This window comes from Bos indicus, chromosome 21 (genome assembly GCF_029378745.1).
Source record: "Bos indicus isolate NIAB-ARS_2022 breed Sahiwal x Tharparkar chromosome 21, NIAB-ARS_B.indTharparkar_mat_pri_1.0, whole genome shotgun sequence".
Lineage (NCBI taxonomy): Eukaryota > Metazoa > Chordata > Mammalia > Artiodactyla > Bovidae > Bos > Bos indicus.
In genome coordinates, this window is record NC_091780.1 from 60,986,956 (window position 1) to 60,999,739 (window position 12,784).

The 12,784-nt window shown below is 51.9% G+C and overlaps 1 protein-coding gene across 1 annotated transcript in view; it reads left to right on the forward strand.

Moving 5' to 3' along the window:
* C21H14orf132 (chromosome 21 C14orf132 homolog) overlaps positions 1-8,408 on the forward strand; it is a 56,224-nt gene extending 47,816 nt beyond the window's left edge. Inside the window, exon 4 of the mRNA XM_070775935.1 lies at positions 1,816-8,408. Coding sequence (XP_070632036.1) covers positions 1,816-2,040 — 225 coding nt within the window. The 3' untranslated portion in view covers positions 2,041-8,408. The remainder of the gene's footprint in view (positions 1-1,815) is intronic.
* Positions 8,409-12,784: the final 4,376 nt, after the last annotated feature.

Genomic DNA, 12,784 nt, shown 5'->3' on the forward strand with positions numbered 1-12,784 from the left:
GTGCTCATTCATTGATGTGCCATTAAAAAAAGTTTATTATGGGCCTAAAAGTTGCCAAGGGGTTTCCCTGGTGGCTCAGTGATATAGAACCCACCTGCCAATATGGCTGACTCAGGTTCAATCCCTGGGTCGGGAATATCCCCTGGAGAAGGAAATGGCATCCCACTCCAGTATTCTTGCCTGAGAAATCCTATGGACAGAGGAGTCTGGTAGACTGCAGTCTAAACAATGACAGTAGCTGCCAAAGCCAACTCTGGGACTTAAGGCATATTAGCCTGTAAATGTGTCTGGAAGGGTCTGGACGGCCTGGACATTGATCTTCTGGAGCGTATCCAGGGCCAAGCCCTCCCCTTGAGCAACCCACCTCCACAACACCCCCCCTCCCCTGCCACCCCGTCACCAAGTCTCAGGAGCAAAAGCCTTTACAAATGGAAGGAGAAGCTCTGATCCCTAGAGTGCAAACATGTGGCATCTTCCTGGGCAGTAAAGCATCCTTTACTTTAGTCATTCTTCTGAGAGGAATTAGTCATCCTTCTGAGAATTTTGTCCCTGAGTACTAGAAGCTCTGAAACAGTCATTGACTGGGAAATTCTGTATCTGGGTCTGCTCCAAAAAATAAATATGCACATGCAAGCCTGTGTGGATGCCCAAGTGTATGAACAAGGATGTTGTTGCTGTTCAGTCACCAAGTCGTGTCCAACTCTTCCTGACCCCATGGACGGCAGCACGCCAGGCCTCCCTGTCCTTTACCATTTCCCAGAGTTTGCCCAAGTTCCTGTCCATTGAATCAGTGATGCCGTCCAACCATCTCACCCTCTGTCACCCCCGTCTCCTCCTGCCTTCAGTCTTTCCCAGCATCAGGGTCTTTTCCAATGACCAGCTATTTGGATCAGATGGCCAAAGTATTAGAGCTTCAGCTTCAACATCAGTCCTTCCAGAGAGTATTCAGGGTTTATTTCCTTTAAGATTGACTGGTTAGATCTCCTTGCTATCCAAGGGACTCAAGAGTCTTCTCCAACACCACAGTTCAAAAGCATCAATTCTTCGGCGCTCTGCCTTCCTTATTGTCCAACTCTCACGTCCTTACATGATTACTGGAAAGATCATAGCCTTGACTGTCCTGACCTTTGTCGGCAAAGCGATATCTTTGCTTTTTAACACACTGTCTAGGTTTGCCATATTTATAATAGGAAAACATTCAAATTCCTAAATCTCCAGTTCTGGGGAAATTATTAAATTATGGCTTGTATTTAGGATAGAATATTATACAACTGTAAAATCGCATTTTGATAGGCTTTTTAATACAGGAGTATAAAACAACATGTTTAAATGTTTTCTCTCTCATACACACACACACACACAAAATTGGAAAGGAAAATTTCACAATATTGTTTATCCCAAAGTGGTGAAATTGCGATTCTCTTTTTTCCTCTCCGTTTGTATTTTCTTAATGTTCTGTGCTGAGCCCATATTATTTTTACAGTTAGGAGAAGAATAAAGACATGTGCGGATGTGTGCTGTCCTGGGGCTGGGGGCTGGTGTTTAGAGAGGGAGGGTCTGTACGTCCCAGTGAATTGCCAACTAGCCATGGGATTGTCACCTGCAAGGTTGCCGTGAACGTCTGCCTCAAAAGGTTGCTGTGAGCGCTCCTTTTTCTAGCTGAAAAGACGCGCTGTCGTTTATTTAAGGGCCAGACACAAAGCCCGGTTTAGGGCTGTATCTTCACGCCGGGCTGCCGGACCAGCCACCCTCCCCTCTGCGGGCAGCCCTCCAGCCCCAGGCCCTGGTTAATTCTCTCTCTCTCCTTCTTCCCAGCTCCCCATGATGGGAGGCGCCTTCATGGACTCGCCCAATGAGGACTTCAGCACCGAGTACTCCCTCTTTAACTCCTCCACCAACGTGCACGCGGCCTCCAACGGCCAAGGGCAGCCGGAGGAGCCGCCCAGGTCCTCCAACGACGCTGTGCTGCTCTGGATCGCCATCATAGCGACACTGGGGAACATCGTGGTGGTGGGGGTGGTGTACGCCTTCACCTTCTGAGACACGGGAGCTCCGGGCCGGCTCGCCTGCGCTGGGCTCACCGCGGGCGCAGTCCCCACTGACCTGTGACCGCACCCATGTTCTAGAACCAGGAGTTCTGACCGGGAGCACAGCCTCTCAAGCGGAGCGACCATGCATCGGAATTTACCCCAAGCAGCCCCGATTTCAAAAACCCCCTGCTGTGGTTCTGCTGATCCAGAAAATGTGGAAGCCTGGGCATCCAGCCCCTGGAGGCACGACAAGGCAAAACCTTCGGGGAACAGGTTGGAAAATTCTTGAAACTGCATTCCCCGAACATGAGACCGGAGGGAGCAGTCAAGTTTGGTTTAAAATACAGACATGATTGGATGATCCCTTGCTGGCACTGAATCATCACTCACGTGTCTCGTTTTTACGCAAACGTATTAATATCACACCCGGGTTGTGGGGTGCTGGGGCAAGGGAGGCCTTCAACACCCGAGTGTTTCCACCCCAATCTGGTTTCTCACTCGGCCCCTCGGAATATCCGTGATGGTCCCTGGAAATGTCATAGAACATTCCTCCTTTGACTTGGAAATGGCGTCTTTGATGCCAGTCACCTGACCCCTTATGAAACCCAGGGATGGGGGAATTCCTGGTGACGTGGATCTCAGGGGTGGTAGTGATGGTGATTTTTATCTGCTGGATGGACTTTCTCACCTTTGTAAAGAGAAGAGAAGGCGCCTTTAAAAATTAGACTTGCCAGGTGGATGCTGGCTACCCGCTCAAGAGGCTCTTTCTTCTCTCAGAAGTCACGGAACTCTAGAGATGAGGTCTGTGCATCTCGTGAATTGGTGGGTGGGAGAGAGAGGGGCGTGACTTGCCTGTGGTCCCAAAGTATGGAACAGCAGGGGTCAGAGCAGGAGAGACATTTCCTGACTGTGATTCAAGGCTGTCTCTGCCCCACCTCAGCCCTTTCTTGAGTACATTCCTGCCTTCTCAGCTGCCCTGGGTGGGGACAGACTATCCAGATGGTTCTGAAGCTGTGTGCAGGGTGGGCAGTGCGTTAAGACACCCACACTTTAGACTCCGCTAGCTACCATGCACTCTTGTGATCTGCCTGAGTCAGTTCCTGATATGCTTAAAAATCAGTGGCTGGGGAATTCTGGCTAGCCTGGGAGCCCTCTCATTAAGATCACAGGCCTGTCGGCCTTTTGAGTGCACCCATATGCTGGAGGAGATTCACACAGCAAAGGACTCGTTTTTCTTCCGTCCTTAGGAAAGTCCATGGCAAAGCACCCCCCTTCCCCAAGACAGCCCTCCCTGTCCCCCCAAGAGTAGGGGGAGCTAGGACACAGGCTGGCTTGCCCACAAGCCCAGAGTGGCTTTTTCTTTGCTTCCTGCCTGCAGTTGTACAAAAGGAAATAGATGGCATAAACTCCCTCTCGGAGGCTGAGAAACTTCAAAGACTGGTAAAGAAGCCCATATGTGTATTTGGGGACAATTATAAAAAAAAAAAAAGAAGGCTGAATTCGTCGCTGTGGTGTCAGGAGAAAAGAATGTTCTTGATGACAGGTGAAGGGACATCTTAAATGTCCAGAGGCGGCCACTCGTCTCTGGGAGGTTGGCCCCGAGCTGCTGCATTAATGGGGTTACCAGCCTGACTTCCAGATGGCTTTGACCTTCACTTGACCTGCAGCTCAAGTGGCGGTTATGAGCGCTGAGCATTAGCGTGGCCTTTGGGGATTGGGAGAAGGGATGTTGCACCGCCTCCCTGGACTCTTTGTGGAACCGCTGAGCAGAGCGGGCCTCGCCGTCTGCAGGTAGGACCAGCTTAGAGGCAGGGCTCGGGGGTGGCCGTTTCGAGCACAGCATCTCAGATGCTTCTCCAGTAACCTTCTCTCTATCAAGGCCTGGGCCCTGCCTGCCCCGTGAGCAAGGTCTTCATTAGATAGACACATGTCTTCATGAGCAAACCCAAGGAGTGAAGTCCAGAGCCAGGGTTGGGGAGACAAGCTGTCTTCATGGGGCTCACTCCCGTCCAAACACCCCCATTCTTTGCCTTCTGAACCCACGTTCCCTGGAAGCCTGCAGCCCTGTCCGAGGTAGGTAGCGGCTCCCTGTACTCAAAGGGCCTGTGGGGATGGCCCTGGGAGAGAAGGTTCTATGTTGGTAACACTGGGAGGAGAGGGGAAGAGTGGAAAGGTTGACCTTTAGCTCTAAGGAGGCCTCCAGCCTTCCAGGGCAGCCCTGGGGGGCCCCATGGTCCCTGGGTGTTTCTGGGCATGGGAGTCTCTCCTATGAAGGTTTTCTTTCCCCTGACGAGAATGTTAGTTAAATTCAACTTTCAAGTCTCTCTCTCTTCTTAATGTCAGGGCCAGAGATGATCAGGAGTTTCAGGGACCTTCTCGCGCAAACTTGACATCCGTACGGATCGCAGTGTCTTACCCAGGGTCAGCCCACTCCATCTCCTATGATTTTGTTTATTTTTTTCCAACTTTACTCAGATAACATTGGGGATTGACGTGCCTGTTAATTTCCAGCCAGAGTGCGCTGTCTTCTCCCTCTGGCCACAGAAGGGGTTCTGTCTTTGATGTTAAGTAAAGGCCGTATTGCTTGAGTCTGTCCAAGCCTTGTGCCCTGTTAACAGGCACAGATGTAATCTTCACCATTACCTTCGGTGGTACTAGTGGTAAAGAACCCACCAGCCGATGCAGGACACCTAAGAGATGCGGGTTCAATTCCTGGGTCAGGAAGACCCCCTGCAAGACGGCATGGCAACCCACTCCAGTATGCTTGCCTGGAGAATCCCATGGACAGAGGAGCCTGGCGGGCTACAGTCCCTGGGGTTGCAAAGAGTCAGACATGACTGAAGTGACTGAGCATGTAGGCATTACTCCACATCATTGTCCCGAAATACAGATAAGGGACCAGAAGCTCAGAGGAGTGGAATAACTTGCCTGAGGCCACAGCAGCAAAGTGACCATCGAGATGAACCTGAACTATCTGGTCCCAAAGCCAGGCTCTTTCTGGAACGCCATGCAGCCTTTAGTGGCTGTGTGGCATCTCCAGGCACCTTTAAACCAGGCCGAGTCTCTAGAGGCCATTTCCTGAGGTCCCACGTTGTGGTATGGCCTGGCCCGCTCTGATCTCTGCAGGTGGAAGTGTCTGACCATCCTGGGCTGGGACATGCTCAGCCTCCTTGGGAAGGGGGTCCCTATTGCCTGTCCGCCTCTTTAAGTTGAACTCAAGTCTCTTTCCTTGGCCAGAGAAGCGCCCAGAGACCAGCGTTCTCAGGACACACACAGAAGGGCCCTGACTCAGAGCCCCACAGGGGGGCCCACACGAGGAGGGGCTCACACAGCCAGAGTCGATAAGGACAATCCTGGGACGGTTGGCGCTGCAGGTTGGGCCCCAACCCTGGGCTCAGGCCTTCTGCTGAGCGCCAAGACTCTCCTGAGCAAGGGGGACGGATGCTGCTCCCTTGGACCCTATTCTGGGGCTCCCGTTCTGGCTTCTCCCGGGTGAGGCTGGCTCCTGAGCCCACCCTGGCTTGACAGGCCCATGGTGAGGAAGGAGGGACTTGCCTCTTCAGTGGCTGCTCCTCGGAGGAGGCGTCCTACCTTTTCTGGAATGTTCTCTGTACTTGCTTCTCCCCGTGCCCCTCCACTTCCCCTCGGCAAGCTGTGAGCGTCCCACATCCCACACCTGCATGTGCTTGCGTCTCACCGTGCACAGCAACACTTGATTTAGGAGGGCAGGAGCTGCGGTCCCTAGAGCTTTTGAGGAGCAGCCAAGCCGGAGGACACTGGAGCCAGGTGTGTCCCCAGGGGATTCGTAGGCCCTGGGGGAGATGATCGCTCTGCAGGTTCCCGCTCTGTCATCACTGCCCTTTCTCTGGGTCCAAGGTCAAGAGGCAAATGAGGCTCCCTTGGCCCCATCTACCCATCTATCCCCCAGAGCAAGAAGCTCGTTTCTCCTTTAGGGAGTCCCCCGGGATCCAAGGGGAGAACTGGCTAGTAAGTACTGCTGGGCTCGAGAGACACAGGCCACTTTCCAGCTTGTTCTAAATGGAAGGCCTGGCTGCCTGCCAGCCCATTAGCATCCCTTGGAAGCTGTCCTTGGAGACTGGAGAGACTTGGCCGCTGTCTGCACTGCAGCCTGACTCCTTCCAGACAAACGGTCCTCTCCTCCTGCAGGAAACTGACCTTCTCTCCTTATTAATAGTGATACCATTAACCGTGATTATTTTTCCTGCTGTCAGCCTACACACCTTCCTTGTGCTGTGAGCCATATCTAATTTACTTCTCCAATCATCCCTCGGCAGGGGTGAGGGTGCAGAGAGGTGCACGGGGATCACTGTCATTTTTTTTTGTAGAGGAAGCTGAGGCCAGGCTGTGTGGCTGAGGAGCTGTGATCAGGCTTGCTGGTTACCTCACATCTCCCTGCATCCACACCCTCTGTGAGGAGCCCTCTGGGATGGAGCAACCTCCATAGGCCTCTGAGACTGGGCTCTGCTGGTCCTAGAGCATGGATTTCGATGGAAGTCCTAGAAAGGGACAGAGAGCCGTGCACAGGTATTTGTCAGTCTCAGAATCTCGCAGCAGCTGGAGGCCTTAGAGAGTGTTTAATCAGGACTTTCGGGAGGTCAGCTGGGGCCAGGCTGTAAGTTAATGGAGAGCTGACAGGCCCCTGGATGGATGCCAAGCTGCGGGTCTCGTGCATTCGCCCGGGATCACTGGGGGAACCCAGATTCCCTGCCCCCAGCCTCGGGATGGGTGTCCATCGTGTTCTCAGCCAGCTGTTATCTGGCCCCCGTTGCCCCTTTGACTGTCCTCTGGGGCTTCCATCATGGCTCAGATGGTAAAGAGTCTGCCTGCAATGCGGGAGACCCGGGTTTGATCCCTGGGTCAGGAAGATCCCCTGGAGAAGGAAATGGCACTCCACTCCAGTGTTCTTGCCTGAGAAATCCCATGGACAAAGGAGCCTGGTGGGCTACAGTCTAAACAATAGCAATAGCTGCCAAAACCAACTCTGGCACTTAAAGCATATCAGCCTGTAAACGTGTCTGGAAGGGTCTGGATGGCCTGGACATCGATCTTCTGGACCATATCCAGGGCCAAGCCCTGCCTTGGAGCAACCCACCACCCTAACACCTCCTCACTTCCCCCCAGTCCCCTCCCCGAGTCTCAGGAGCAAAAGCCTTTACAAATGGAAGGAAAAGCTCTGATCCCTGGAGTGCAGACATGTGGCATCTTCCTGGGCAGTAAAGCAGGACTGGGGAATTAATCACCCTTCTGAGAATTCTGTCCCTGAGCGCTAGAAGCTCTGAAACAGCCATACCCGTTGACTGGGAGATTCTGTATCTGGGTCTGCCCAAAAAATAAATATGGAAGATCCCATAGACAGAGGAGCTTGGTGTGCCATAGTCCATGGGGTTGACAAGCGTCGGACGTGACAGCAGCTAACACACACACACACACACACACACACACACACACACACACCCCACACACACACACACACACACACAGAGCAAGTCCCGGATGTGCTGGGTTGTCCTGATGCAGACGCCCTGGGAGCTGCGCCCCTGGCCCGAGGGAGCATCGGGAGCCTGGCTGTCCCGTGTGCGCCCGTCCTGCCCCGCCTGCTCCATGGGGCCCTGGTCTTGGTCAGCAGTGAGAGGGTGGAGGAGAGCCAGGGGACGGAGCACTGGGAGTGCATGGGGCTGGAGTCAAAAATCTCCAAGTGGAAAAAGAAGCCCCTCCAAGAAACCCAGGAAATCAGAGTTATTCAGTGGTGGCTGGGTATCCCCAGCAAGTAGCTTCTGGAGATCAGACCTTGAGCATTTTCTTGCCCTTTATTTGAATGGGAGGATGGAGGTGGGCAGGGGCAAAACAGTGCAGACCGTAGTGACTACAGGGAGGAACGTTCCTCCCAGAGTGAGAAGACAGCGGCTCTTGGGACTGCAATGGAATGAATGGTTGCTGCTGCTGCTGCTAAGTCGCTTCAGTCGTGTCCAACTCTGTGCGACCCCATAGACGGCAGCCCACCAGGCTCCGCAATCCCTGGGATTCTCCAGGCAAGAACACTGGAGTGGGTTGTCATTTCCTTCTCCAATGAATGAAAGTGAAAAGTGAAAGTGAAGTCAGTTGCTCAGTCGTGTCCGACTCTTAGCGACCCCATGGACTGCAGCCTACCAGGCTCCTCCATTCATGGGATTTTCCAGGCAAGAGTACTGGAGTGGGTTGCCCTTGCCTTCTCCGGAATGAATGGTTAAGAGTACCTAAAACTGACTATGTAAATTTTGGAATATAAGTCCGCATGGCTTGTTCTGAGTCATGGTAAAAGTTGTATATTTTTTGTCAAGATAGAGAATAAAGGCAGAGAAAGCCCTTGGAGAGGTTGGTCAGGCTGCCCAGTTCCCAGCATGTGCGGGCCCCTGCTTTTTGACCACTGTGCGCACTCATGCCTGCCCAGACCTCTCCAGCCAGCTGTCTGGTGAAGCCTTTCATCTGCTCCTGGGCCCTTTTGAAGCTGACTTCCCGCCTTCCCAGGAGGAGGTTTGAGACCGCTGCCGCCTTGGGAAGAAGTCCTGACAGATGTATGAGGCACATCCACAGGGAATCTGTGACTGCTGGGGGGATCCAGAGCCCTCCCCACCACTGAGCCCCCTCCACGTGGTGAGTGGCCACCAGGGGCCTCAGTGTCAGTTTCATCAGCTCTCTTTCCCCCAATGTCATTATGAACCAGAGAATCACCACGTGTATAGGTTAAAGGGCAGCAGAGGATGGGGTGGTTAGATAGCATCACTGACTCAATGGAAGGAATTTGAGTAAACTCCGGGAGATAGTGAAGGACAGGGGAGCCTGGTGTGCCACCATCGGTGGTGTCGCCAAGAGTCAAGACACGACTGAGCAACTGAACAACATCAGTGTAGTTTAAAGTATTGTCCCAGCAATCCAGATGGTTCTGACCCAGGCTCTGTAAGCTGGCAGGAAGGCAGCTTCTGAACTTTCACACTTTCTCGAGGAAACAGAGTCTCCCAGAGGCTTGGGAGCATTGCCAGGCCACCCTGGTGAGCAGGAGAGTGGGGTCTGGCGCCCAGGGCTTCTATCTATGAAGTTTCTCAACCACTAGGACTGTGGTTCTCATCTGGGAGCAGTTTCATCTCCCAAAGGACCTTTGGCAATGTCTGGAGACAGTTTTGATTTTCATGATATGGCGGGGCGGGAGGGGGGTGGGGGGAGGGTGTGCTCTGATAGCACCTAGTGGGTGGAAGCCAGGGGTGCCGCTGACCAGCCCCCGGGACAAGGAAGTGTCCATCCCCCCAAGTGCCGATCATGCTGAGGTTGGGAAACCCAGCACTGGACCACGCCTTCTCTAGTTCCCAGCTACGGGAATCTTCCAAAGCGCCTCTTTCCCCGACTGTGAGTCATTGAATAAATCAAAGGTCTTCTGAGCTACAGAAGTGATCAGGGTTGCTGCCTCAAGTTAAAAAAAAAAAAATTCCAGTTGGAAGGCAACGAATTGGAATCTAGCAAGTTGTTCTAAAATCCACGTCCTCTTGCTTTCCATTGTCTTGGGCTTTCATGGGGAGTCACCCTGGATGGAGCGCTCTACAAAGTGGATGTGACAGTGAGGCTGAGCTTGTCCCGTGTCCCCCCCCTTAGCCAGTAACTGTGAGTCTCCGGACCCTGAGGTACCCGACCCCTCATCAGTCTATCTGAGAGATGCTTCTCGGGGAAAATCTTAGAAGGGGTGGAGATGAGGGAGCTGGCTCACAGACTCGGACAAATCTACATCCTCGCTTGTTTCTGATCTTTTCTCACCCTGTGTCCCCCAGTTGAAACCACACTAACGCTCTTTCTACTGTTTCAAGTTTCTACTATTTAAAGTTTTAAACCTTATTCTTGGAACTAGCCACTGTCCAGATGCCAATTCTTCATGCCGAGAAAATCGGAAATATTTCTGTGTCTTACTAATGTTTTCATATTCAACTTGTACATGTAAGTAGTTTACTTAATAAAAAGGTATTTTAACTATTCTTTTAGTCCTTTGCTACTGAAGCCCCCCGGGCTTCACAGTGGGATCACTAACTTTTACTACAGTGAAAAGGCTCTTTCTTAATGTAGGGTTTCCATGTGCTCTTTGGACTCAAAACCTATAACCTTAATGGATGTAAACAATGTGGCCACGTGGAATTGTGTCCCTTTGACCACTGGCACTGTTGCTGTTGTTGTCGTTTTCTATTATGATAATTAAAAAAAGAAAACAGTTAATTCCTCTGTGTCTGAATCCAACCTGTGCTTTGTCTGAAGGATGCTGTCGACTCATCTTTGAGAGCTTCACCACCAGCGTCGCCTCCCTTCTTGTGCTCCTTCTCATAGGGACAGAGTAAAGGGAAAAGGTAGGTGATTACATAGTCAGCCCCACTAAGGGATCATAGATAAAGGAAAAAGTATGGGAGACCCCCGTAAACTAATGATCACTCAAGAAAGCAGGTTTGCTTAACCACAACACTATGCAACAGGAGCAGGAGTCATGCCCCCCAGAACAGTAAAACGATGGTGGCCTGAGACCCACCTCCTGCCCAGGAGGCCAGTAAGTTAATGATTCCTGCGACAGGTTTCTCTGCAGAAACTAAAAACAAAAGTGTAAGCAAAAGGTGACATTACACTGAAACCATACGACTCACGATTTGGGCCCAGCCCACTGCCTTTTTGCTCATTTCCACTGTGCCATGTTGAGAAAGATTGAAGGCAGGAGGAGAAGGGGACGACAGAGGATGAGATGGCTGGATGGCATCACTGACTCGATGGACGTGAGTTCGAGCGAACTCCGGGAGTTGGTGATGGACAGGGAGGCCTGGCGTGCTGCGATTCATGGGGTCGCAGAGTCGGACATGACTGAGCGACTGAACTGAACTGTGCCATGGCAGACTCAGTTTGACCTTGTAGAGACAAGAAACAAGGAGGACAGGGAGGAGGAGCTGATGAGGAAGGGTGAGCTCTGGAAGGGTGACGTCTGCTCAAGAAGGAGGGAGAGGTGGTCTTCTCCTCCTCCCCACTTTTCCTTTGATTATAAAACCATAGCCCACAAAGTTCTCAGGGCCCCACTCTCTTGCCCACCCCCTTATAAACCTCATGGGTGTGCGTGCTCAGTCGTGTCCAACTCTGTGTGACCCCATGGACTATAGCCCACCAGGCTCCTCTGTCCATGGGATTCTCCAGGCAAAAACACTGGAGTGGATTGCCACTTCCTTCTCCAGCGGATCTTCCTGACCGCAGGGATCAAATCCATGTCTCTCGCATCTCCTGCATCGACAGGCAGGTTCTTTAACCACTGCACCACCTGGAAAGCACGAGCATCCTTTTCTAATGAATCACTTCTTATGTATCATTTTGCCTCTCGCTGAATTCATTCTGTGATGAGACATAAAGGACTGGAGCTACTCGGAGCCCCCCATCCCAGAAGCCTTTCTGCCTCCCGCCGCTTCCCAGGCAGAACAGAATCCCTCCTCCCCTATCCCACACCTCCCCCTCACCACATCACCTGCAGCGAATCACAGAAGCTACATTCACTCACCCATCAGTTTCCCCACTCTGAGTCATCTGTGAGCAAAATTTATCTTACTCAATTTTTTATCCCCCACACCTAGCACAGTGCCAGGCTCATGGTAAACACGAAACAGACATGCAGGTAATAAATGAATGGTATGTGAAGGCCCAGCCCAGTAAATTTCAGCACGACTTGGCACAGTGAGTGTGCAGGTATGTAGCAGCTTTATTCATTCGTTCACTGGTAACAGCAAACATGCAGCCCTGACTAGGTGTTCAGTGCAGTTCTGAGCTCTTTCCGTGTATATTAGCTCATCCGATCTCCACAGCAGTTGTTTAAAGTAGGTTCTGTTGTCACCTTGTCGATTGGAAAAAATGTACAACCTAAAAGTTGAGAAGTATGTGTTATTTAGCAGACAAAAGTGAGGACTCAAGCCTGGAAGAAAGCCTCTAAGATACCCGGAGGGACTTCTCTGAAGAGGTGAGGGGAGAGCCAGGATAAACAGGAATTTTTGCTGTGAAAACCAGGTAGTCGAACATCAAAAGATTAACGCTGATTAAAGAAAACCAGACATTTCAAGTTAATACATTCAGCACTTTTGTATGGACTGGAAGATGCCAGGGTCTAGGCGCACTGAGTCATGCATCTGATGTGAACGTCAGCTGTCTAGGGTCAGTATTCTGGTTTTTCCATCCCGAGTCTCCCGGGTGCACAGCTGGGAGCAGTTCCAGTGGCTTCTTGGTTTCCCAGGTGGTGCTAGTGGTAAAGAATCTGCCTGCCAGCGTAGGAGATGCAAGAGCCAAGGGTTCAATCCCTGGGTCAGGAAGATCTCCTGGAGTAGGAAATGGCAAACCACTCCAGCGTTCTTGCCAGGAAAATTCCATGGACAGAGTCCACTCCATGGATAGCTGAGCTACAGTCCATGGGGTTGCCAAGAGTCAGACATGAGTGACTGAGCATGCGTTGAGGTCATCTAGACATCCTAAAATATAGGAGGGGCTACCCATGGGGCCGTCACAGGAGGGGGCAGACCAGTCAAAAGCTTCATGGCTCGAGTTTCAGGCTCTTTTGATTGGGAAGCCTTGGGCTGCAGAGTATCCCCCTCCCTCAACCATCACCTTGGACTGGTTCCAGCTCTTCTAGTCTCTGTCCAGCAAGAAGAGCCCGCCCAGAGCAGGGTCATTCAGCACTGAGCAGATAACCAACACCTGCCATGCTCAGGTCC